The 27,276-nt window shown below is 42.0% G+C and overlaps 1 protein-coding gene across 3 annotated transcripts in view; it reads left to right on the top strand.

The window, feature by feature from the left end:
• TSPAN9 (tetraspanin 9) overlaps window positions 1-22,079 on the top strand; it is a 153,564-nt gene extending 131,485 nt beyond the window's left edge. For all 3 annotated transcript variants that reach the window (XM_061360749.1, XM_061360740.1, XM_061360734.1), the window contains 6 exons: window positions 12,147-12,338; window positions 14,542-14,616; window positions 16,145-16,246; window positions 16,984-17,115; window positions 17,237-17,320; window positions 18,114-22,079. In XM_061360749.1, the coding sequence (XP_061216733.1) occupies window positions 12,147-12,338; window positions 14,542-14,616; window positions 16,145-16,246; window positions 16,984-17,115; window positions 17,237-17,320; window positions 18,114-18,185 (657 nt within the window). In that variant the 3' untranslated portion in view covers window positions 18,186-22,079. The remainder of the gene's footprint in view (window positions 1-12,146; window positions 12,339-14,541; window positions 14,617-16,144; window positions 16,247-16,983; window positions 17,116-17,236; window positions 17,321-18,113) is intronic.
• The last annotated feature ends 5,197 nt before the right edge of the window (window positions 22,080-27,276 follow it).

Genomic DNA, 27,276 nt, shown 5'->3' with positions numbered 1-27,276 from the left:
TCCATCTGGACTTTGGGCCACTGATCACAAACTTCTGGGCCCAGCTGTTCAGCCAGCTTCCAGTCTACCTCCTTGTCTACTTACCTAACCCATACTTTTCCAGCTTGTTAATGAGGGTATTATGGGAGAAAGTGTCAAAAGCCTTACTAAAACATAGTTAAGCAATATTGGCAGCTGTCCCCTCATCCACCAAGCTAGCCACCTCATTTTAGGAGGCATGGTTTCCCCTTTGTAAATCCAAGGGGACTACTTCCAATCACCTTCTTGTTCTTCATGTATTAGGAGACGGTTTCCAGGATGAGTTGCTCCATCACTTTCCCAGTGACTGAAGTGAGACTGACTGCCATGTGGTTCCCTAGATCTTCCTTCTTGAAGACAGGAGTGACATTTTCTTTTTCTTTCAGTCTTTTCAGTAACCTCTCCCAGTTGCCATGACATTTCAAAAGTAACCAAGAGTGGCCTTGAAATGACATCAGCTGTCTCACTCAGCACTCCTGGGTGTATCCTGTCTGGCTGTATGGACTTAATGAAGGTCCAGTTTGTTTAAGTGCTCCATAGTGTGATGCTTCTCAAGATTTTTCTCTCTGGCCTCAGGGGCCTGGTCTTACCAGTAAAGAATGAGGCAAAGCAGACATTAAGTACCTCAGCCTTTTCAGTGTCCTTTGTCACAGTGCCCCATCACATGCTGAAATGAGGGACATTTTCCAGAAACAAGGCTTGGCAGGCTGCAGAAAAGTTAAGGTGTCTATAGCAGCTCTTCAGAAGTACCTGGCACGTGTGAAGCAGAGAAGTCAGGAGAGGGGGAAGATGACACTTGGATTTCTGTAAGAAGACATATCAGAAGTTGGTAACTCCCTAGAGACTCCTGAGGACCTCAGCCACGTTTGTTGAGGAATTGCTGGATAATGTGCATCCACTCTAGTGGAAGAATGCACACGAGCTCCTAGGTCAGCTAGGGCAACACAAGCGTATTTCTTCTTGGGACAAGCAGGGAAGTTTTGCATATAATGGAGATGTCATCAAGGGGTTGAACTTGCTTGAATTAGTTTGATGTGTTTTTCAGATTTCTGAAATTTCTATTCTGAGAGCACCTGGAATGTTTTTATTGAATCCATGGCTGTGGTGAAATGTCCCATCTTCTGTCATGGGCCATGCAGCAAACCAGAATATTTTGGAACAACTAAAAGTGATTGAGGAGGACCAAGAAGCAAGATGCACACCACCTAAGAAGAAAAAGATACCTAAAGTCCAGTGACTCATCCTGTTAAGTTTGCTGTTGAAAAGAAAATATTCATAGAATCTTTAACCTTTTCTGTCTATAGTGTCCGTTTAAAAACCATGTTGGGGTAGGGTTTACGAACACGAAGAGCCTTATGGTTAAGTTGTGAGTTTTATTTACAGAATCTGTTTATAGAATGAAAATCATTAGGAAAGATGCAGGTCTGTATCTTCTGAAAAATATCTGGAGTAGCTCTGGTCATGGGGAAACCTTCATATTTTACAGGCACATCACCATCTGGTCATTTTGTACTAGATTGTTAGAATGCAGTTTTAAAAGCAGTTCAAAATGTAATCCATTGTTATGGTGATGTAGGAAAACAACAAAACAGTATCTGCAGGCCTTGGAGAAGGGACGCTACAGTTGTTTCCTCTAGGAAGCAGTATCTGTAGAGCTGTGTTTTAAACAGGACACAATTTCAAAACAGAGAGTTCTGTTTCAAGGATAGCCGTACAAGTAAAAAACCTCTGCATGGTTCTGATCTGCCAGGAGTATTGCTAGCTGATGCTCTCCAGGCTGGTTGGGTGGATGCATATGCTGTTTTGAGAGAAATAGAGGCCTTGCTTCTGAAGGTAGTGAAGGTAAATGCCTACAGATGCTTCTCTGCTGTAGGAATCTGCAGGGATAATAAAACCCAGGAGAGCTGCTCAGTGTCCATACTTGCATTGCATCTAGTTGAAGAACATGTGTTTCTGCTGCTTTATTTTTATCATGTTGTCAAGTATACTGTACATGATCATACTAATGGTGATCAAGGCCCCTGCAACGTGTACTTCTGCTGTCAGGTTTCCTGTTTTAATCATGGAATAGTGATCAGTGCACTTTTGGTCTGGAGACAGGTCACTGGCAGTGTGTAGCCATAGGCACTCTTTCCTGTCAACCAGTAGGCAATGGCCTTTCATATGCCTGCTGATCATTTAAATAAGTTGTATGTATTCTCTCACACAGTAGCCATTCTCAAAATCAGGTTGCAGTGGTTTCAATGCCATCTGCTCACCATCCACATGCAGGAACATAGAATTTGCATCTTAAAGTTTGAAGTTGAAAGGGTTCTTAGCATAATTGATGCTAAAAGCATCATTATCTGTGTAGCCAATAACAAGCTTGGGAAGCTGTCTCATAAACAAATTTTCCTCGTTGCTGACACAATTCCTGGCCAGTATGCGGAACACTTTCATGCCCACCTGGTCCACTGGCTATTTAGTATTGGCCATTAAGTAATACCTCAGCATGCACCAGACATGCTCCAGGCACTACCCCACCTTCTTCACAAATAAGTAGGTACACATAATAACCAGCTTGCAAGGTTTGCTGGCACAGAGCTCATCAAACAAAAGCTGTCTTTGCTGCATGTCAGCTTAATTTTTACATCCACATCATTCATCAAAAGCTTGTATTTAAAGAACCGATCACTGTAAAAAGGTCCCAGTAGTTCATACTCTAGGCCATCAGGGCTGAGCATTGCCTGAACCCCTGATTATTGATGTCATCCAACCTGACTGCTTGCTGCTGCTTGGCGGAACAGCCCTGTAGAGAAGTGCTTTGACAGCAAGTCAGCTCTAATTGAGAAGCAACTCAATGAAAGCACAGTAGGGGTAGCAATGGTTGCTCTGGTTTATTAGTTTATGCCCCATGTAACATCCAACTGACTGAAAGTAGAAGCCAGTGGGTTATTCATGAGAAACCTGGGCTCACCAGCTCTGAGTTTGGACCTCTCAGCTTTTACAGTCTTGCAGCAAAGATACAGTAAGGTGTTATTCAGACCTATGTAATCTTCTCTATTCCCAGCTATGAAAAAGTCCAGAAGTGCAAACTCCACAAGAGCAGAAGGTGAAGGCACCTCAATTAAAAAGGCTTTTCTCAATGCTGTTCTGTGTTTGGGACACTTCAGACAAATACAGTTTGAATTTGGTGCATTTTTCTGAGCAGCTGTGACAAAAGCCATCCCTTTACAAATAGATTTTCTTTTCTAGCAGTAGATCAGGACCTCTTTCTCTGTTTTTTTTTTTTGTTTGTTTGTTTGTTTGTTTGTTTTTGTTCTTTTGCACCATTTGGTCTGGCTTTTTCTTTGTCGTCTTCTACTGGGCAGATTGTTGTCTAGCACTTTCCTTTTGTTTTAAAGAGCTAGGGTGGACCTTCCCTCTGGGGTGTGACATGGCTTTGTTTCTTTTAAGGCTTTTTATTTTAATATAGGCATGTCCCAATCCCGATTTGAAGGAAATTCCAACTTACCCATGACAACCTTGGAAACACGTCCAACCATGGTGTTTGCAATGTCTTCAGAAGTACTTTTTAACATATGGCTTAGTGATTTCCAGAATCTTTTTCAAAAGCCCTTCTAAACAGGGCATGGAATATACTTTCAACACACAATACGTTACAGGAATGCCTTGACAACCAGGAAGACCATTGCCAGCCTGAGCTTTGTAATAATTCACGTACAAAAGGGGGTCCCTGTTATTTTTTACAACTAACATTTTGGCATGGTCTCCTAAAATACCAGAGGCTTCTGGGGCTGAAGAGGCAGGTTCACGATCACCTTCCCAAAGCAAAATGAGACATGCACATTCTGGTCAGGCTTTATTTCAATGCTGATTATGTAGATGTGCTGGCAGTTTGCCATTTTTGTATCTGAGCACTTTCTGGTGCAAAGGAAGAAAGCACCTGATTACAAGACTGCCTGAGAACACATGGGTATGATGGTGTCAAGAACTGGCCATCAGTCAATCACAGAGCAGTGGCATTTCATCTCCCTGCCATAAAATGGTGATGCCCTGTTGAAATGGTGGCCAAACCAAACTAACGTTCCCTATGCATGTGAGGGGGAAGGCTGTCAAGGTATGATGTATTTCTGGGTAAAGCTGTAGGGGTGGTTAGTCCTGGTAGCAGATCACAACAGACCATGTGACCAAAAGAGAGAAGTGACATCTGGGGCAAGTAGCCCCAAGCTGGTAGGGGTAGGATTTCTGGCAGAAGCTGGGACTGGGATACTTATCACTTCCTGTCTTGCATAGCATTGACACTTGTACTGCGTTGGTCTCTGAAGAGATTAAAGCCTGCTGTCCTGAAGGCTGGGACTGTGGTCCTGCTTTCTGCTACCTCCTCATGGGATCTTGAATTCTGCATCTCATGGTCACTACAGTCAAGGCTGCCTCTGATTTTCATGTCCCAAGCCAGTTCTTCCTTGTTTGGAAGCAGCAGGTCCAACAAAGTACCTCTTCTTATTGACTTGTCAATTGCCTGTGTCAGGAAATTGTTATTAGTGGATTCCAGAAATCTCTTAAATTGCCTGTGCCCTGCTGTGTTGTCCTTTCAGCAGACATTGTGGTGGTTGAAATCCTTCACAAGGACAAAGGCCTGTGAACATGAGGTTTCATCCAGTTGTATGAAGGCCTCATATACTTCTTCCTCATCATGAGGTCTATAACAGATACCTACTACATCACCTGTATTGGTCTGCCTACTAATATGACTTGTAACTCTTGACTTATTCTTCACTTATCCCAAGGCAGAACTCTATGCATTTCCACTCTCACATAAGGTACAACATTCCCTCCATGTCTTCCTTGCCTAAAGAGCCTGTACCCATCCATCACAATACTCCAGTTATGTGAGTTATCCCACTATCTCTGTGGTCGCAGTGATGTCATACCCTTGTAACTGAAATGCCTCCTGTTTGTTCCCTGTGTGGCGTGTACTGGCGTACAGGCATTGGAGAGAAACACTCAGGTGTGCTCATTCTCCAGCATGGGCATAAGAGCTTTCCTCGTAAGGCTTGCAAAGGTAATAGATTTGTTGTGTTCATTAGAAATGACATGGGTTTGGGATTTTTCACAAATAAGATAGAAGATGGTAGCTGAGAAAATTATAAAATCTTAGAACTGATGCTTGGCAGGAATCTCTGCAAGTCATTCCAAGGGGTAGCACTGGTACTGATAGGTGAGGTGAGCCACGATCATATCTAGAAAAGCATTGAAAACCTCCAAGAACAGAGATTTTGACACCTTATTGGTAACTTCTTCTAGTGCTGTACTAATTTTGCAGTGAAAGTTTTTCCTAATGGGAAGCATAAGCTATCCAAGTTGCCCTTTAAGTAACTAAAGAGGAGATTAAGATGTCTTTGAGAAACCAAGCAAACCCAGCCCTTAAAAACTTCCTTTCGCAAAACTGACCCTTTATTGAAGACTCCAGTGTGACCAGGCAAGAACATCCAAGCCAAAGCTTAAGGTATCTGGCTGCAAATTTACACATTCCAAGACCAGAGTAGAAAAAGTTTTAGAATGTAATGCTTTTCCCAGCCTCTACTAGCCCCACTAAAGATCACAGTCTCTGATACCTCATTTCACTTTTTCAGGACCATCCCAACAGTACTGCTGGGGCATGACTCTAGGAAGAGGGTAACTGCTCTTTCTTGCAGATGAAGTAAGGAGGTTCAACATTTGCATTGATTCCAGTGCTGTACTTTCCATTACACACGGGCTCTTATTAAAGCTGTTACAGCACTAGACTCAAAGGAGACATCGACATAATTCCTTTGTCTTGCATCAATGTCCAATTCATAGGAATGTTTAGAGGAGTTTAAATTTTTTCCATATTGTTATGGCAGTAGCATTAAGTAAGTATTATTAAGTGTATTTCTCAGCTTCCAGGGTATTTTCTTATTTTCTGGTCTATAGCTAAAGAACTTCCGAAATTTGGGGGTCCTTAATATATTTTGGATCATACTTAGAAGATGGTCTTGCTTTGCAAGAGGTTTTCTTAAAGATTTCCAGCTGTTAAACCCCAGGTTTGATTAATCCTGTGGGTTATCTAGACAGAGCAGAAAAACACACCTGGGCTTAACTAAAAATGTTCAAGCACCAGCCCTTTTCAGAGGCGGGTGAACCATCCAAATCCAGAGATGGGAAGTGGCATCCAAAAATTTAACTTGCAGAAAGTGTATCTCTGTTTTGAAGTGGTAGAAATCATGTAGTTCCCATTCCTGTCTCCTTCCAGAACAGTCATTCTGATCTGTAACTCAGGGAAGAATACTGCAAAAGCAGAAGATGATTGCCTATGCCTGATGGTAAATGAATAGAATGGCTCTACTTCTGACCTTTGAGTTCCCTTTCCCCTTTAAGTCACGCACCTGCTTTGATTAATATTGTGGTCTCAACAGAAAAGTTAATGCATTGTGATAGTTTGAAAAATCCTGTTATTTGTGGTGATAATCCTTCTGGAAAAATCTAATTAGATTTATGTCTAGGAGAAGTTTTCTTTAAAAATGCCTGCATGGTAGGAAAGAACAGCCTTTCAAACTGTTTTCTATGCCTCCTGATTCTGTTGGAAATCCATGAGCTCATTAAGAGACCGTAAATGAAGGAGAAGAGGAAAAAAAAAAGACAACAAAACCAACCCAGACCAGAGTGGGAAGACTGCTGCTTCATGAGAGCCATTACCTTCTCTGCACACTGGCTGGTCTGAGAGTCAGTTGGAGAAATGGTGGAAAATCTGTCTTGAATAGAAGAGCTAAAATAGGTAACCTTTATCTTGTAGGACTTAGCATACAGAGGGGAAATATCACTGGCAGATTTCTTTTGCTGACCCCAACAGAAGGGAGGGTTTTAAGAACCACCTGGACACTGAAAAACCTTCCTGTGCTAGGCTTAGGTCATGCATTCTTCTTGTACACATGGCTTCTTCATGCTTGTCCTTTTGGTTCAGGTGATCTCCCTGTTGACTTATTGCTTAAATAGAAGCTTGACAAAGCCTAATTCACAGTGTCTTTTTATCACTGCAGTTGTCCTGAAATCAGTTCCCAGCACTGATACTTATTTTTGCAGTTGTGCGGTTAGTAATTCCTCGTAACCAATCTCCTGTGCTTTTGGCCATTTTAATGGGGACCATACTTAAGGTGTTCCATATATTTTTTCATCATACCATTTTTGCTTTGAGCAAGATTTCCTGTTTTAACACAGCACAGAAGAGGGTGGGGAGTTTTCTGTTCTCTGTAACTGGGCCACAGATGGCCCAGGGCACGTCACTCAAAATGGAGGTACAAACTGAGACAGCTTCTTCTTTTTGTCCCTAGTGGTTGTGTTTCGGTATTTAGTTTTCTCTGTGTCTCTGTTCTATTTCATTATTCTCTGCTAAGAGCTTCCCTGGTGTTTAACCAGCAGTAGAAAGTCTAATGTCAAGAATAAATATTTTCTCCGTTCTTTCAACCACCTAGTTGTGCAGCTTTTCCATCACACATTGTGCCTATGGGATGGAACAATGGCAAACATCAACATCATCCCTTCTCTTGGTAGTGCCTTCCTTGTCAGATTTCTGTTTCCTGATGCTGTTCAATTACTTACTTCAAGGGTAAATCTATCAGTATTATTCTATTACTAATCCTTACAGAACAGCATATTCTATCCCTTCTTTACCTAACTAAACAAACTTGTTTCCTGTTCAGTAGTTTTGCATTCTGCATGCATTATCTTACTTTGAGAAGTATGATATCTTACTCTGAGAAGCATGAGTTGTCATTATTTGGGTATATGCTAAGAAACAACAAATGTTGTTAGCAGTAAATAAAATCATATAGCCCTTACAATTGTGGCCACTATACTTGATTCTTTTAATTACCTATGGCATGATTTATCAATTTACTTCTCAGTTGCATGAAGCCTATATATATACCAGTATATATACCTGAAGTATACATACTACATAATGTTTGCTAATATTGCCCTCATTTCTATTACTGGAGAAGATTAAAGAGACAGACTGTTTGGGTTTCATACTGACCTCTAGATTGTGAATATTTCATTCACATCCTGTCTAATAATTCATCTCAGGCTAGATAATCCAGTGCACAATCTCCTTCTATACCATATGTCTGTCTTGGCATAACTCTGCCCATCTGTGTTGTCCTTCCCAGGGTCTTGTACACTCTTACTGTATCTTCTCTAGGTTAAGGCAACTAAACCTGGATGTGATGCTCTATTGTAAAAATTTGTATTGCTGTATGACTTCACATAATGCTCAAAAATCCAGAATAAAAGAGCCCCTTTCCTGCTTTAATGATACCCTTTGTCAGGCAAGACTTGATTATAAGTTTCTCTGTCTCTGGGTTTATGAGGAGTTCTAATTTCTCTTGAAGCATTTGAGACTCTTTTTAATATTTTCTAGTATGCTGGTTGTTTCCTGGGCACAGTGATGGCTGATGACAGATAGATGCTGAAGTACCTAAGAGAATTCAGGCTTTGAAAGTGAAATAGCAAAATGGGGTAGAAACTGTGAGGAAAGTTGGTGTTCCTTTTGTTTGCTCTCAAGCTAAAAATATGGGTGCCATAGCTTGACTAAATTACCCTGTAAGTAAGAGTATGTGTATCCGTGTAAGTGACTGACTTTATGATACTGTTCATGACATAAACACGAGGGGAAGGAGAGATCTGCTGGCTGCTTGAAGGATGGTAATTTCTAGTCGTGAGAGGGAAATAAGGCAACATTTTTTGAGAAGAAAAATTCAGTGAAATTTATTCTGCTGTTAAACCATGTGCCTGAGGGAGGAATATCAGTGACATCAATCTCACACAATTAATTATCAAGCAGCATATATTATTTCATTATATTATTAAGGAATTGATAAGATGACTTAATATATTTTTGCAGCTTTCACCCTCCAGGGTGCAGTTGTATCAAATAGAAGCAGGTGAATCCTATAAGAATATATAGCTGTGAGAGCATTTTTACAGTATTTATGTTGTATAAAAAAATAGATTGGTAGAGAAAAAAGTGTCAGGGAAAGCTGTTTTATTGCTAGAAGTCTAGGTAGCTTTAGTTGGTACGGTTGTATGCAAGTTAAGTCTCAAGTCAGTGGAATTATATGAGTTTTTTTTAAGAAGCATGACTGAAAAAAGCATTTGGCCTGGATTTAAAGCATAAGTTTTAGCATCAACAGTACTGCTACTCAGAATGACAGAAATGAAAACAGAGAAGAAAGCACAAAGATTAAGTAGCTCTGGAGAGGAGAAAAAGTTGACTTAAACTGATAGTGCTATTTGTATGCGATGCCACCTTGTGGAAGTTTTCAGGATGTCATCTTTAATCAACTCTCCTGCAGGTCTTCCTATTTACCCTCTTCAGTCACTGTAGATAATCCTGTTTGTATAGATCAGCCTTGTTCTTTAACAGCCCGGCCATCACCTTTATTCTTTTTTTTTATGTAATCTGAACTTTCCATATGGCTTAGGAATGCAGAAATCTTACTTTGGGAGGTTAAAAGTATGAAAAAGAGAACTTACCTTAGCTTGCCCAGTGGGCCTGGGAATCAGCTACAGTGAGGACGTGATCAGTGCAGATACTTTGGTGTAATTTTAGTACTACACTAATGTGTGTTGTCAGAAAGCTTTGAAGGGAACTATAATCCCATTGTGCATTGTGGCATTCTGATCCACTCTCTACAGCAGTTGGAAACGAGTTTGTTATTCCATGGTTGTTCTCAGCAGGACATTAGAATTGCAGGAAGAAAGAGCAAATGTGGACATATCTGCTGTCTCAGCAGACACGCCACTTGATTTCACATTATAAAGGACTCTTCTTGCAGTGTATTCCTGTGTTTGGCATTCAAGTTGTATCTGCATAGTAGTCTGCATAGGGACAGCACAGGTGTGTTGCTAATTCATGAGACCTTCATTGCAAACATTTCACATCAAGCGTTCAATGCTTCTTCCCTGCTTTCCACCCCATGGAAAGGTGAAGGTACATTAGGTGAGCAGTCTTCAGCAAATCAGCAAGGTGCTTTGCACTTGAGTTTGCCAAAATACTACAGTGGCTATCACAAGTGAAGAATTACTCTCTCTATATGTATGGAAGTATATATAAGTGTCTCCGAAATTGAGATTCTGTAGAGTTCTGTTCATATTTCTGCTCTCCAGCTTTGGTTCTCTTTCTGCTCTGGGTCCTTTTCTGTCTTCATGTCTATCCCATGGATCACCAGTGAGCTTCACTTTCCTGATTTCCTACACTTGAAGATAGCTCTCATCCAGCGGTTAAATCAGCAGAGGCAGTGAGTGGATTCCTGAGAGGGCTTGAGGCAATCCAAACTGCAGCAATTCAAGGACAGAGTAGTTTCAATTTAAAGCAGGAGCAACAGGGTGCTGATTCCATGAACTGTGGACAGTTTAAACCTGTGGTGATGTCCACTGGGTCCTGCAGCAGATCAGGAGACTTCTGCTTTGCATTTCCCCAGAGTGCTCCAAGTTCACACTGACTTCATTCATGTACCATGAAAGGCAATGCGAAATCACATCAAGACTACTGATTGGAGAAGACAGATTTGGGGGAAGAGATAAAAGTGCTGTAGTCGAAGGAGGTGATCCTGCCCCTCTACTCTGCTCTTGTGAGACCCCACCTGGAGTAGTGCATCCAATTCTGGTGTCCTCAACATAAAAAGGACATGGAACTCTTGGAACAAGTCCAGAGGAGGGCCACATTGATGATCACAGGGCTGGAGCACCTCTCCCGTGGACACAGGCTGGGGGAGTTGAGCTTGTTAAGCCTGGAGAAGAGAAGGCTCCAGGGAGACCTTATAGCAGCTTTTCAGTACCCTACAGGGGGCCTACAAGAATTTTTTTACAGGGATTTTTTACAAGGGCACAAGAGGGTTTTTTTTACAAGGGCACAAAGCAACAGGACAAGGGGGAATGGTTTTAAACTGAAAGAGTAGATTTAGATCAGGCATTGGGAAAATATTCTTTACTATGAGGGTGGTGAGACACTCGCACAGGTTGCTTAGAGGAGTTGTGGATGCCCCATCCCTGGCAGTGTTCAAGGCCAGGTTGGATGGAGTCTTGGGCAACCTGACCTAGTTTAAGGTACCCCTGCCTAAGTGAGGGCAGTTGGAACTGTATGATCCCTTCCAACCCAAACCGTTCTATGATTCTATGAATTTCTCCTCTGACTAGAGGTTCTAGTCTTTGTCAGGAGACTGTAATAGTAGCTCACAAATTTAATGAAAGTGCAGCTAACTCCTGCTATTGATTTCACTGCCAGTGATCACAGATCAGATGGGAAATTGTGTAACAGCCATTTTGAGCAAGTACTACCATATGGCCAGCTTTTAGGCCCTGTGTAGTGCAACACTTGGTCTTTTTTCTAAAGACAGACCCTGTGATTTAGGGTAAGAAACCTTATTTCTTTAACCAGACATGGTATTGTTAAGTGTGAGAATCAAAATGAATTTGATCTAGAAGCTTTGCATTTCCTCCAGGTTCTCTCACAGAGTAGCAGAAGTTGAGCTTGCTGTAGATAATAAACCTAGAAATCTGAGTTTTGAGACAGTTAACACTGATAACCAACAGTAAAGGTCTTGAGAACTCATATTAAAATCCAACCTGGCCACTGAGACTGGCATTTTATGACAAATATTTATTGAAATGATGCTACTAATTGTAATTATCTACAGAATAATTCCTTGCCTGTCCTATGACGAGGAAATATGGGGCTGGATACTCTGAGACATTGTAGATGATTGCAGAAATAAGCTAAATGGAACAGTCTTTCAAATAATGTTTTTTTATTTTCCTACAGAAAAAATGCATTGGGTTGGGCTGTTGGGTGATCAGTGGGTAGCCCTGGTTTCATGTCCTGAGTCTTTCAAAAGAGAATTCTGCCATCCAGTGGCTTTTACTCAAAAGATTTATAAGTGCAGGTGACATGACCAAGTCTAAGTAAAACCACTCAGTTTCACTGTCTCATCACCAAGCCAGTGCAAGCACTACTGCAGAACAGTTACCTGAGAATTTGCTTGAGAAATTCTTTCTTTTCAGAGTGTGGGGAAGGACCCAGTTCCATTTGTTTTAATGGTAAACCCTTTCTTTTGTTTGTATTTTTGCAGTTATGTGGCTGTGGACTGCTGGGTGTGGGCATCTGGCTGTCAGTGTCACAAGGAAACTTCGCCACGTTTTCTCCCAGCTTTCCATCGCTTTCAGCTGCCAACCTAGTCATTGCCATTGGTACAGTCATCATGGTGACAGGCTTTCTGGGCTGCCTAGGTGCTATCAAGGAAAACAAGTGCCTCCTGTTGAGTGTAAGACATCATTACTTCTTTTCACTAAGACCTGTGACTGTTTTATTTGTGACCAGTGCAAAATAGTCTTGTGGATCACTATAATGTTGCCCTTGGCTTTCAGTCTTCTGTATGCTTGCAGTATGACATCCCATAGCTTTGGTCACAGTGGTATAATTGGTGTATTAGCAAGTGTATCCTTGGTACTACATGCCATAACGTATTAGATAGCAAAGCAAATTACTGCTGCCAGTTACCTCTGAATGGTTAAACATGAACTGTAGGCTCAACCTGGATAACCCTTTTAGAAATGTCTGGTAGAAGAATCTACTGAAAACTTTTAAGCACGGTTGCTTTTGGATGCCACTCAAAGCCTTTCATGGCTGTTTTCTACTTTGCTTTTATTTAAGGCCTTTGTCAGAGGTTGGTGGAAACCATCTGACCCAAAGTTAAGTCATGGCCTCTGCCAGGGCTTGCCAGTAGGAAAAAAAAAACCCAAAACAAATCTGATCCTTTGTCCAGCACTGAAGCACAGAGATTGGGAACTGCTCTCAGAAAACACGGTGTGGGTCACTCCTCTTTCCTAAATGCAGGAGGCTTCATCATGTTTTTTCTCACCCCAAGGAGAGAGGTATTGTGGCAGAAAGTGAGAGGAGGACTTTCAAAGTAGACTGCTTCCAATTCAGTCACAGCTTATGAATAACAGGTGCTGCGACATAAAGGAGCATATGAGGTTTTCTTGTGTAAAAGTCTCCCTTACATGGTGCTGTGAAACAGGCAGGGAGCATTCCTTAGACCACCTCAGAGAATTAAACTGGACGACAAACTGGCACCTGTTTTTTGCTGTCTGCTGCTTGGTGTTCTATGTTGTACAGATAGGAAAGCAAACAGAGAATAGTAATGTTATTTATCCACCTAAACTGTAATTTTGGTATGTTTTTTTTAAGAGTGTTTATATTTGTCATGGTTTAAGCCCAGTTAGCAGCTAAGTACCATGCAGACACTCACTCATTTACCCTCTCCAAGTGGGATGGGGAGGAGAACTGGAAAAAAGGTAAAAACCTGCACGTTGAGATAAGGACAGTTTAATAATTTATATAAAGTAAAATATAATATTAATACTATTATAACAACATAAAACTACTACTACTATTACTAAAGACAGAGGGTAGCCCCCTCCGAACCAAAAACCGCAAGTGATGCACAGTACAATTGCTTACCACTCAGTGACTGATGCTCAGTTTGTTCCCAAGCAGCACATGGCCCCTTCCAGCTGACATTTTATGGTATGGAATATCCCTTTGGCTAGTTTCAGTCAGCTGTCCTAGCTCTGTTCCCTCCCAGTTTCTTGGGCCCCTCCTCACTGGCAGAGTGTGAGAGACTGAAAATTCCTTGACCAGGTTGCTACTGAGCAACAACTAAAACATCAGTGTGTTATCACCATTGTTCCCAGACTGAAGCCAAAACACAGCACTGCACCAGCTGTTATGAAGGAAATAAATCTACCCCAGCCAAAACCAGGACAATATTCTTACAAGGTTCTGTGAAAGTCTTTTTATACTATCATGACTATCACGCACTGGAGCGTGTGCTGCACCGCATGTTACACCTCCCCCAGTGCCTTTGCGGAGGATGCCATACTTTCGTGGCGGTCCACTAGCACGTAAAGGCAACTAGAGGGCATGAAAAATAGTGAGAAACGACTGAAGCTCACACTTGGGATGCCCCTGCAGAGATACTTCAGCTACAGAGAGTTGGGAATAGAAGAGCTGAGTAATACAAAAACTATTTCAACAGGCAACTAAGTACCTGTGGTTAAAGCCTACCTGAGGTACATCACATTGATCTTTGTGGCAGTGGGTTTAGTGGTCTGTAGGCTGCATGAATTAATCAGGGCTCTGTGCTCTGGCAGCAGTCAAAAAAAAAGCATTGCTGAAACTTGCAAGCCAGGAGTAAGGAGAAGCCTAAGACGTAGAGAATGCAAGTGAGCTTTGTCATGGTGAAACCTACAGAAGTTTTAGTGGCATAAAGTATCAATATGCCTGAATAGTTTGAAATCAAACTTTGGAAGTTTGCAAACTTTCAAGTAGTTTGAAATCCTCCTTGCAGCAGAGGAAAGGTTTATTAGAGGACAAGACCAATAGTCTCCAGAGTTTCTAGCATCCCCAGGTTTGCTCTCTATTTGGCAAGTGTGTATATGATGTCTGTTTTTTCTTTGTTCTAGTTTTTCATCATTTTGCTGATAATTCTCCTGGCAGAGCTGATTCTACTCATTTTGTTCTTTGTTTATATGGACAAGGTAAGCAGATATGCCATATAGATTAATTATCTGTGCTAGCATGTAAACCAGGTTCAGTTTGTTTTCGTTTGATGGAGATATGGGGGCTCTCCTTGCTCTTTGCTTTGGTGAAGGTTTAACCTTGAGATCTGGGCTGGTTTGTGTAAGCTGCTTCTGCAGGGAGAAAAGGAAGTGATGAAGAGGGCAAACAGGAGAGAAGAACCCTCTGAGCTTTACAGTTTCCTCCCCGAAATAAAACCATAATCCAGGGCCTCCCTTTTAGTCTTCTCCTAACAACTGAAATAGGCTTCAGCACAGCTGTGTGATTAGCTTCTGCAAGAAGCTAATCATCTTGTGAACCTGAGTTGTGAGACATCCTGCTTAAGACCTTGTTAGCTCCTTAGGGCCAACCTTGGAACAGTACTGGAGGAGAGGGGCCTGGAATATTCATAGGCTATTACAGATGCTACCAGCTCTCTCATTTGGCTGGTCAGTCCTAAAGAGTTTGACAGGGATCAAGAGGCAGGTTCTCATAAAGCCCATCTGTAGGAATCTGCTATCTAGTAGAGACTAAGTTAAGTAGGAAAAACTGGCTGGCCTGTCAGATAGGCAAGACTGGAAAAATCATCAGGGAACTCGAGAACTCTGCTAAACACAAGACAGAGCCTTACAGTATGAGCATGTCCAGACTGATTTTAAAACAGAGATACTACCAGAGTTGTATATCTCTTCCAACATTGTCATGATGCCTGCCACTTTCAGGGAGCTAGGCTGAACTCATGATTTTGAATGGGATGTCAAAGACCTTATGGCAGGACCCGTAATCCTTTCCCTGCTGTCAGCTCACTGCTGTCAGAGCCATTCTGCTTCCAGGACTCCATGCGCAGACTGAAATTCATACAAGAAATGGGACATCTCAGATCTCCTGCTAAGCATTCCAACTTTCTCCACTATGGAAAGAAGAGCACGTTTGAAAATCATCAATTCTACAAGCCTGTCCCCACAAGGAGAGCAATAATAATATTCTTTTTCAATTGATTTTGTATGGGCCGTTTACTATAGCCTGCCTGAACTTCTGCAAGGAATAACTATGTTAAGCTTGAGAGGTTTCATAAAACTCTGGTTTTATGATGTCAGCAAATTAAAGTAGGCCATAGGTTACAGGCAGGAGAGGCTGCTGTGTGGTACTGCCAACAGCTCTCTCTAGCAAAATTAATGTCAGCAAGTTTCTGCTGATGACTTTTCAGTTAGCTTGGATCAGATGATGACTGTATGGTGGTCTCTTAGTAGAGGGGAAGCTATTTGGTCTCCTATCTCATGAGAATTAATCCAGTATTTTGCAATCTGAGGGAGAAACTAGGATTTGGCAGGTGCTGAAAGATCCCACTGACTTGTGAGAGTCTTGAAGCTATGATGGAGCTCTTCTACCCATGTTAAGTTTGTGGTGAGAGAAAGTGAGAAGGATACATACTATATGCGAGTCTGTACCATTTCGTCCTTTCCTCTGAACTAAAGTGCATTGACTTTCTGTATTTTCTACATCATGCAGGTCAGTGAAAGTGCAAAGAAAGATTTGAAGGAAGGTATGAAGCTATACAATTCAGAAAATAATGTTGGACTGAAAAATGCATGGAATATTATTCAAGCAGAGGTAACATATTTTCTCAATAAAAAAAAACAAAACCAAACAAACAAAACCCCAAAACAAAAACCCCAAACCCAAAAAACAACCATCCAGTCAAAAAAAACAAAAACAAAAAACAAACCCCCAAAAACCCCACACAAAATCCAAAACCAAACAAAAAGAAACAAACAAAACCCCACAATTTGTCCATAAAGGTTGCTGCAGTCTGTTGACTTTGGCATTTGTGCCAAGGTTAAAGGATGGCTAAATCAGACTTTGATTTCTGATTTTGCACTCCTGAGCGTCCAGGGAGTAGGGTGCAATCCAGTATCAAAGTGCACTCTGCAAGGTGAAAGATTCTTACCTTTCTCTGAGATTCTCTGTACCAACCACAAACGCAGAAATGATCTGAAACAGAGAAGCAGCAAAATCTGCATAGGTAGAACTGCAGCCTTGGCAGCTAGGCTTTTGCTGTTCAGCACTTGTGGGCAGATTACCTAACGTTTTGGTGTTTGGGTTCATGTATGTGTGATAAGAAGGCTAACATACCTTGGGCATGGGACCTCATTTTTGTTTGTTTTTTTTTCTAAATGTTGTTAAGTATTTGATTTTAGTGATCACTGAGCACAAAGCACTTTAACATACAAAACTGTTTTGGCAGCCCTTTTGAAAATATACAATAGTTTAGTGGCAGTAAAAGTTTGCAGTTGTGCATGATTCATGAGTTGTGCTACTTAATTTATGAATCCTTATTTTTGCCACAGATGAAATGCTGTGGTGTGAATGACTTTACGGATTGGTACCCAGTGCTGGGAGAAAACACTGTCCCAGACCGATGTTGTACGGAAAACTCCCAAGACTGTGGACGGAACTCTACCGAACTGGTGTGGAAAACGGTAAGGCTTGCTTTTGCCCAGGTCAAGGGTTAAGGAGGCATGGGAAGGAAGAAAACATACAGAATGCATGTGAAAGAAGATGTGACCTTGGGATTTCAATTTTCTTCTTTCATCATTTCAGGGATGTTATGAGAGAGTTATGACCTGGTTCGATGAGAATAAGCATGTCCTTGGTTCGATCGGGATATGCATCCTCATAATGCAGGTAATACCAGTATGATGTTTGTCAATGTGCCTTTGATTTGCCATCGGCATTGTTGATTCTGCTCTGTGAAAAGTGGTACTCAACCACTTTGAGTTTGATCATGATTTCAAAAAGTACAGGTTTGTTTTGTGAGTTCATGTATAGCCATCTGTTCAGAAAGGAAGCAGGTCAGTCAGTCCCACAAAGAAGGCATGCTACAGTGGGGTTTTGCTTACCTGCCTTTTGACTTCAGAACACCACTCTGAGGTTCCCATGTTTAGCCATCTGTTACACTGCCCCTTAGGGAACTGTTTTTTTTTTTAATTTGGAAGCAAGTTCTAGAAGTTGCCAAAATTAGTAAATTCATAGCCACTGAGTAGGTTAATGTGTTTTAAAGAAGAAATGCAGAAGTACCATTGTAATCTGATAAGATTTTCAGGTTATTGTATCACTGTTGTACTTGGCAGAGAGAATACCTGAATCTGATATTTCAGTCACATTTCAGTTACCTGGCTAAACAAGCACAAGTTGTTGGGTGAAAAAGAAGAGTGACTCATATGTATATTCTGAAAAATTGTTGTACATATGACAAAGAGCCCTGAGAGCGTTTTGCCTCCATCTGTGCTCTGACAGATGCCTCTTCAGACATCACCATGTGCCTGAACAACATACATCCAAGTTTACTGATCCGTACTGAAACTTGAGAAATATGGCTAGTGTAGAATGACTTTTAAAGCTGGAGAATGAACAGAGGTGGCAGTGAAGATCTGGCAGCCTCACCGTACTGAAGCTTTTATTGTTTGTTTCCCTTCAGATTCTTGGCATGGCCTTCTCCATGACACTCTTCCAGCAGATTCACAGGACTGGCAAAAAGTACGATGCCTAAAGCCTCTGAAACATTATCACATCAACCCTTCTGTCTCATCATAAAAATGAATAAAAGGAATGACAGAGTACCAAGCCTAGCCCTGCTGAAGGAATCCATCCCATTGACTGATCTACTTTGTTGTTATTTGTCCAGTTATTACCACAACTTGCTGACTCGTTTTTGTCTTTCACATTTGCCATTTATTTGCCAAAGACAGGGGAAACTCCCCAAAACTATGGATTTTCTACACAAAATCATAAGAACGGTTCTTAATGTTAAGAAAATGTTTTGCTCTACTAATCCATGCTGTATGTGCAAAAATTACATGTGTTCAAGGCAGAAGTCTTCAAAGTCTTCCATTAAGTTTTCAACCCTCCTGCCTAATTTACTGGAAGACTCAGAAAAGCCACTCTGAGAGTCCTAGGAATTGGAGCTGCTTTGCTTTGCAGCTTCTTGTACCTTATGATGTATACTTTTTTATTATGATAATGATGATGATGATTATTATGATGGATATAGCTTAGAATTTAGTAGCCTGACTTACAACTTCTTACTGGGTTTGGTTTTAGACATTTATTGTACATTAATTTGGGAATCACTGTGCGATCTCTAGAGGGCATGTTTTTCAAAGTTGATGGTGCAAGCAAATAAAGACATAAAGTCCATGGGGAGGCATCATCTACCTTTTACCAAGGTCTTGATGTCCTTACTGTAACAAAGGAACCACCTTTGTTATATCCTCAGATGGAATGCAATGCCTTTCCTTTGGACTAGATGGTGAACTTCCTACTCCTGTAAGGCAAAGTTCCAATGCCTTTACTCACCCAAAGCAGTGTCTGGCTGCTTTGATATCATGCTACAATGAAAGCTGAAAGTACTAACTAAGCAAGTCACTGCTCCCTGACATGAAGGAAAGAGACTGCAGTCTGGCCTACTGGCTAGTTGGCAACAGATTTCACAATTGTGATGTCCGTTTCAAAAAGTTTGCCCAAGGCATGGCATGCTGCTGGATATGAGGGAAGGGGATGGTAGTTTGATGGCAACACTGTCATGCTGTGCCCTTCATGGAAGGGGTCTCCTCAGGCAGATGACAGCTGTCTTCCCAAGCTGAAATAGATGGTTTGATTAATAGTGACCAGATGATGCAGGAAAAGGGCAATTTCCAAAACAGAACTAGGTAGCATGTGTCATCACACCTTCAATACAGAACTGTTTTTTTGCTACTGCCAAGTCCATTCAGTGGTATAGTGCAGAGTTCACTGCAATGCATATTTTTACCAACATTCCTGTTAGAAAACATATATTTCTGTAGTTTTAGTGCTGTTTCATTGCAAGCAGTCCCCATTTTACCCTTTGTTCCATGTTTTTGAAGTTTTGTGAAACAAGAAGGAAAGGCTCAGAGGATGTTCTTGTTTAACTCCAGTCAGGGCTCACCGCTGCTCTGAAAAAAAACGCTGTTTTTTGTATTAGCAGCAGTCAGAAGTGACCTTCAGAGGTTACCTTATCCAGTGTCACTCTCAAAGGGTTAGTGTCATCTACGCGAAATGGGGGTTATAATGAAATTATTGGGCTGAGTTTCAGAAACTGTAGAGGATGGAGATTTTGTGCCTTTCAGACCCATAACACGTCAAACTACTCCTCTGGTAAACAAGGTTTTTTAATGTCCAGTTTGAATATTTATACTTTAAACTCTTAAAAGATATCATTTGCATTGTGTCATTCAGCCTTGTGGGCTGAAACAGCTGTTTCATATCTCAGAGGTTTTAGTCCCATTTATTTTCCTAGTAGGTCCTGCATGCATCTCACAGCAGCAGTGTTTTGCGTGGCCTGTGTGTCAGTTTTTTAAGTTCCTGTGAAATCAGTGTGACAGGAAGGAGTGTGAATGTGTGGGAGACAGAGATTAATTTGAAGAAGATTACTATTCTGAGAGTATGTCCCTTGCCCATAGGAGCACAATGCCCAAAGTTTCACAGGGCTGTTTCCCACTGAAGCAGACAATGGCATATGGGTTCAGTTGTTTCAGTTGATTGCCTTTGAAGGAATCAGGGAAGAAGCAGAGGGAAAGCACAGAAACTGAATCCAGTTTTACTTGCATTTCTGACAAAAATTGGGACCAGGAGCATCTGAGCCCTACCGGAGATGGATGTTCCATGTTGAAGAAGGGGCTCTGATGCCCACTGTACTTGCTGCTACATGTAAGACTGTATCTGAAGTTGCTAAAATGCATTCCCATTTTTGCAAGAAAAGACAGGACAATTTTCATCTGATGGCTCCACTGCATTCTCTCTTTGGGCAGAGGTGCTTAGCTTTCTCTAGCTTTCTCTGGTGTTCAAAAAGAGCAGGGTGCATACCTGAGCAGGATCATCATCTCTGTCCTTTTTGGTCGCACAGTGGTACCTGCCACATCTTAAAATTTTAATCTGCAGTCAGTTTTTGTACAAAAAATGGTAAAAATATATTAGTGAAATTAATAAGGAAATAAAAGATGTTTATGAGTAACTCAGAGATGAATTGTGTAGTTGCAAACTCAGCTACTTTGCCTTCCATCCAAACTTATTTTTCTAGAATGCTTCATTCCATTTCATGATCTAGCAGCATAGATCCTGAAATCTTTTTTTAATGACTACTTTTGCTATTTTAAGCACAGTATTGAGATAGTTACAAAAGCTTCATATGTACATCTCCATGAAGCCACCTACAGGAAGGAAGTCAAGAGCAGGGCTAATTTGTGTCTCTACCTGACTCTCTTATGTGGGAGGTGATGACAGACATCCTGAAAGGAGCAGGAAAGTAATGCTATTTTCCAGGTGACAAAAAACAGCTCTGGAAAGTGTGAGTCTGTGTCAGTCAGTTTGTTAGAGAAGGCACTAACTGTCCTGTAAACTGGTCAAAGGGAGCTTGCTTCAGCTCATGTATGTATGCACTTTTTTTGCTTATGCTAGTGGGTGGCTGTCTGTGTGTTTTCCCCAAATGTCACGCTGATTATTTAAATATAAGTTTTTAGCATGTTTTTAAATAAAAACAGATACTGAGTAAAAGTATTTTTAATATACACAACTATTGATTTGTATAAATGCATACCTCTCTGTATCTCTAATTCATGAAAGCACAGTTCAAATGTCTGAAAGTGCTGTTTCTCTGGGTGTTCCTTCAGACTGTAGCATACCCACTGTCTCACTGTGCTTCATGCTTGGAAGCTACAACAGAACTTAGGCAGAGACATAGTAGGAGAGCAGCTTGAAGAAGCTCTATTTGAAAGCTGTTGAAGTGATAGCAGTGAATTCTGTTCCCTCCTGGTGGTACCAAGGCTGTTAGTTATAGGAAGCCCAGGTGGATGGCACCCAAAAGAAGTGCCCATAGCTGAGTAGTATGTGAGATGATAAAAACAATGGCACAGATGTCTCCAGGATGACAGAAGATGCGTTGTATATGTCATGCATTGAGTTCCTGGACTGTGGTCATGTTAGGCCAACTCTCCTACCCTGTGCCCACCCCTCATTTGTATGCATAAAATAATACAATCTCATAGGAAGGGTGCAAGCAAAAGTCAGAGGAACTGATCCTCATGGTCTTTTGAGGGCAATGTCAAGTGCAGAAAAGGCAAGGAGGAAAATGGTGTTTTCCCAGCAGATGGTTCTTGGGAGCAATATGGAATAGGGAACATGTAATTCTGATGTAACTTCTGTTCCATAGAGTTAAGCAGCATCCTGTAGCTGGCATGGGGAAACCTGGAGATGTTTGCCTATGGGCTAGCTATCTGTTGTGCAGTAGATAATAGACACTAAGAAACAACATGCCATTCCCACCAGGTGGTGTTTGCACCAGTGTTTCTTCTATGCAATACTTACATTCGCCTTTATATAAAAGATTTTTACTAGGATAATATAAAAATAAAGGATTTTTTAAAAGGTGCCTCTTTGAGCTTATTTCTTTTGTAACTCCAACTAACACCAAAACCAAAAGGGGACAACAAACCTTCCAAAAGATAAGGAAATCTATTCCAACTCCACGGCAGTTGAAGTCCAAGCTCTTGAAGCTTTTGCATCTCTGAAAAGATTCCCCCCAATATCCTCTCTCATCCTTATTCAGAACAATAATAAAACAGAAATCAGTGTGAAAGATCCCCAAAGATCAGAAAATTGTGTTTGACAGCCTGGTAATATAGGCAAATATCCCAGAGAATATATAATAGTTGGAGAGAGGACAAACTATTAGAGAGCTTGAAAGACACGCAGAGGACACAGAAAAGCATCACAGAAACCATGAAAATTTATTAAACACTGATATAGAGAAAGATCACAGAATAGCCCTCCAAATGCCAGGAAAGTAGAAGATGGTCTGAAAAATCCCCAGATAAAACAACTGAGGCAACCAGAAGCCAGCAAAGCAACAGAGAGTCTGAAAGGTACTCAGGAACATAAAGCAGCCTCAGGGGAAAAAAGCCTGTAAGTACCTAAGGAAACAAAATGTATCAGTGTCCAAGAGGCCAAGATAGAGACAGACAAGGCAAAAGGCACCCCAGAGAATATCAGAGGGTCAGTGATAACAAAGTACTATCAGAGATACTAAAGGAGTTCCAGAGTATACAGTAGTACCAAAAGCGGCCTCAGAAAAGACAAAAAAAAAACAAGGGCAGAAAGCTTGAAAGTGCCTGAAAAGCAGCATCAAAGAATGGAAAATTAGCTAAAATCTTTAGAAGACTCAGAGGGCACAGAGTAGCCTCAAAGAGCCAAATAAACTGCTAGAAAGCCGAAATAACCACAGTGAATGCACCAGAGACCTTAACAATAACAAGAAAGTAGCAGAGATTCTGAAAGCACTAGCAGAATACACATGCAGCTGCTAAAAAAGGATAGAGGATAAACAGCAACAGAGAATAGCCTTGGAGGAGGGAAGAAAGAAGTATGAAGGCTAAAATAATCCCAGGAGAAAGAAGAGTAGCTACCACAACCTTCTCAAAGCACAACAAAGGTCCATTTTACGTGTGGGAAGTCTACCACGCCTGGCAGAAGGCCAGTATGGATGAAGAGAACTCTTGATGGAGGCTGACAGCGCAAAGGGGAAGCAGAAGTGGAGCTGGGCTACTCTAGAGGAATAAAGCCATTGCCTGGGTATGGTGGGGTGAAATCTGCAAAGCCCGAAGCTCAGCTGGAGTTGAAACTAGTGAGGAACATGGAAAACAACAGTCCATGGGTCCACCTGACATGCAGCCAGTTGTGCTGAGGGAGCTAACGAGAGTCACTATAAAGCTGCTCATGTCTTTGAGAGGTTGTAGTGAGCAGGGGAGGTTCCTGATGATTTGAAGAGGCGTATAGCACACCCTCCCTCCCCCCAGCCATCTCCCCCTAAAGGAAAGAAAGAGCCCCCTGAGAACCACAGGTTTGTCAGCCTACTCTCTGCCCCTGGAAGACTGCAGAGTAATTCCTCACAGAAACCACTTCCAGTTGTTCAAAGGGTAAGAAACTGATTGGGAAAAGACAGCTTAGATTTACCTAGGGCAATTTATGCCCATCCACCCTCATAGCTTTCTACAGTGAGACAACTATTCATGTGAAAGAGCAGAGAGCAGTCGGGTGTTGTTCACCTGGACTTAAGCAAGCTCTGCCACAGTTCCCCATAGAAAATGGTTGAGGTACAGTTTGGATACGTGACAGATAAGGTGGCTGAGTAAATATCTGGAGTATTGGGCTTAAAGGGTTGTGGTCAGCTGTTCAAACTAACTGGTAGTGAGGGTTTATTTATTTGCATTTCTTGGAGATTGATGCCTGAGTCAATAGTGTTTAATGCCTTCTCTATTGAAGACCACAGGTCAAGAGACATGGTCATGCTTTGTCACAGGCTCCTTCCTCTTTCCTCTCAGCCCACCTCAAACTCCTCCCTATTGGTCTCTCTGACTCAGATAGCTACTCTGCTTGTCTTCAGAGGCTTTTTGAGCCTATCTGCTTGTTTCTTCACTGCGCTATATACTGTACCTGCAGTGCGGTTATACTAGTTTGGCTTCTACTTTTGTGGCTCTCCAGTCATACCCCCTGTTCTCATTGGACTCAGCATTTCTTCTTCTTTCTTGGTCTCTGTGAGACTACTCTCTGCTTGCTCAGCATTCCTTCCGTTTGCTATTTTTTCTTTTTTTCACCTCTCCAAGGCTACTCTATGCTCTGGCTGTCTTTCTTGCCTACTTTTTTCCACCTTTCTGAGGCTAGTCTTTTTTATCCTTCACATTTGGAGGCTTTATGCCATTTTCTTACCATCTCTCAGACTGCTCTGCCTTCTTAGAGGTTTTTGCAGGCTCTTTTCTAGTCTCTCAGGCTCCGTAACATGTCTCTGAACTCTGAGACTCTCTCAACCTCTCCACTTCCTTCACCTCTCCAAAGATGCTGTGGTTGCCTTTTAGGCTTTTGATCTGTTCATTCCTCTCACTGAGGTGACTTAGGATCACTTTCAGTCTTTCTGCTCTCATCGTCTGCCCCCCTCTACACTTTCTGAAGTTCAGCCGGGTTTTCTGGGGGTGTTTTAAACTCTCTTTAAGGTTTTTGGCATCTCAGCACAAGGATGCAGGAGAATTGGGTTAAGAAAGATCACCTAACACATACAACAGCTCCTTGAACAACAGATCAGGACGATGTAGACTTTGAAGGAAAGAATGCATAATGATTGCTTCTACAGCTTCCTCCACATCTCAAGAACAATGCCCATTTGAGGTGGACAGCCACTGCCTCCAGATGTGATGCTTTGTAATAAGCAGAGTATTTCCTCATTCTCTTCCCTCTGGCCAACAGTATTTTTGTGTGTACAAGTTTGTGGATACCACAACATGTTTTGGTGGGGGTTTTTTTGTACAGAATACTTACAATGTATTCCTTCTTTGGTTGTTTTGTCTGTTTTCTGCTTACTTTCAGTTAATGCCAGCAGAATTATATTTCATTATCATTTACATTATCATTCAATTGCATGAATGCATCATTACATTATTAAAAATTAATCTATTATGAAATGGCAAATACTAAAAAATCACAACTTTTTCATCTAAGATAATTTATAATGGCAGTTTATCTTCCTTGTCTTATCCTACTTGATGCATTCATGGGCAAAGAGCAGATATTCAGAGGGACATAGACAAGCTGGAGGAATGGGCTCAGAGGAACTTTATGAAACTGAATAAAGACAAAAGCAAAGTTCTGCACCTTGGAAGAACTGGAAGAACCGTGGCAAAAATAAAGGTTAGGAAATGACTAGATGGTGAGGAGCCCTTCTCGAAGTCATAATCCTGTGGATGGAAAGCTGGATGTGAGCCAGCAGCATGCCTGGCGGCAGTGTAGGCCAACTGCAGCCTTGGCTGCAAAATAGCAGGACCCTAGCCAGTAGTTCAAAGGAAAGGATTACTAGCATTTGTTAAACCTCTTTTAGAATACTGCATCCAGTTTTGGACCCATCAGTACAAGAAAGGCAGTGGTGAACTGAAGCAAGCTCAGCAGATGACTCCCAAGACAGTCAGGAGGATGGAACACCTGCCCTGGAGCGCAAGAGAACATTCTCCCTGGAGGAGAAAGCGACGGACCTCGACTTGTTCAGCCTGAAGAAGTCTTGGGTGGCAGGAATTAACTGCAATCTCCCAATACCTACAGAGGATATCAAGAAGACCATGCCAGACACTTCACAGTGGTGCATGGTGGAAGGACAAGAGACAGAAGACTTGAGCTTGTAATGAGAGGTGCCAAATGGGTATCACAGAATCATAGAATGATTAGGGCTGGAAGGCATCATCTAGTTCCAACCCCCCTGCCATAGGCAGGGGTACCTTCCACTAGATCAGGTTGCCAAAGGCTCCGCCCAACCTGGCCTTGAACACTGCCAGGAATGGGGCATCCACAACTTCTCTGAGCAACCTGTGCCAGTGTCTCACCACCCTCACAGTAAAGAATATTTTCCCAATGCCTAATCTAAATCTACCCTCTTTCAGTTTAAAACCATTCCCCCTTGTCCTGTTGCTATGTCCCCTTGTAAAAAATCACTCTACAAATTTCTTGTAGGCCCCCTGTAGGGTACTGAAAAGCTGCTATAAGGTCTCCCTGGAGCCTTCTTTTCTTCAGGCTGAACAAGATCAACTCTCCCAGCCAGTCTCCATAGGAGAGGTGCTCCAGCCCTGTGATCATCAATGTGGGCCTCCTCTGGACTTGCTCAAGGAGGTCCACATCCCTCTTGTGTTGGGGGACCCAGAGCCGGATGCACTACTCCCGGTGGAGTCTCATGAGAGCTGAGTAGAGGGGCAGGATTGCCACTCTCCACCAGCTGGCCATGCTCCTTTTGATGAAGCCTAGTATGTGCTTGGCTTTCTGGGCTGTAAGTGCACATTGGCAGCTCACGTTCAGTTTCTCATCAGCTAACACCCCATCAGTCCTTCTCCGCAAGGCTGCTCTGAATCTCTTCTCTGCCCATCCTCTAGTTGTGCTTGGGATTGCCCTGACCCAGATGCAGGACCTTGCACATGGCCTTGTTCAACTTTATGAGGCTGGAATTGGCCCACCTCTCAAGTGTGTCAAGGTCCCTCTGGATGGCATTCCTTCCCTCAAGTGTGTTGACTGTACCACACACCTTGGTGTGGTGAGGGCCTGCTGAGAGTGCACTCAATCCCGCTGTCAATGTTGCTGATGAAGATGTTGAGCAGGATCAGTACCAACCCCTGACAGAAACCATTTGTCACTGGTGTCTGCTCGGACATCAAGCTGTTGACCACAACTCTCTGAGTGCAACCATCCAGCCAATTCCTTACCCACTGCGTGGTCCACCCATCAAATCCATGCCTCTCCATTTAGAGACAAGGATGCTGTGCAAGATAGTGTTAAATGCCTTGCACATGTCCCCATAAATAGCATCAGTCACTCTTATCTACCAATGCTGTAGCCCCATCGTAGACCACCAGATTTGTCAGGTAGGATTTGCCCATAGTGAAGCCATGTTGGCTGTCACCAATAATCCTCTTTATTATTCATTTGCCTTATCATAGCTCCCAGGAGGATCTGCTCCATGATCTTGCTTGGTAGTTCTTTGAGTCTTTCTTTTTTCTCTTTTCAAAAATGGCTGTTCTAAGTAAGTGCTACTTAGCAACAACTAA

Source organism: Neopsephotus bourkii, unplaced genomic scaffold (genome assembly GCF_033783945.1).
Source record: "Neopsephotus bourkii isolate Nb327-2 ecotype Australia unplaced genomic scaffold, CSIRO-AGI_Nbou_v1 NB_107, whole genome shotgun sequence".
Lineage (NCBI taxonomy): Eukaryota > Metazoa > Chordata > Aves > Psittaciformes > Psittacidae > Neopsephotus > Neopsephotus bourkii.
Note: the sequence above shows the minus strand (reverse complement) of the source record. Positions and strands in the feature narration are given on the sequence as shown.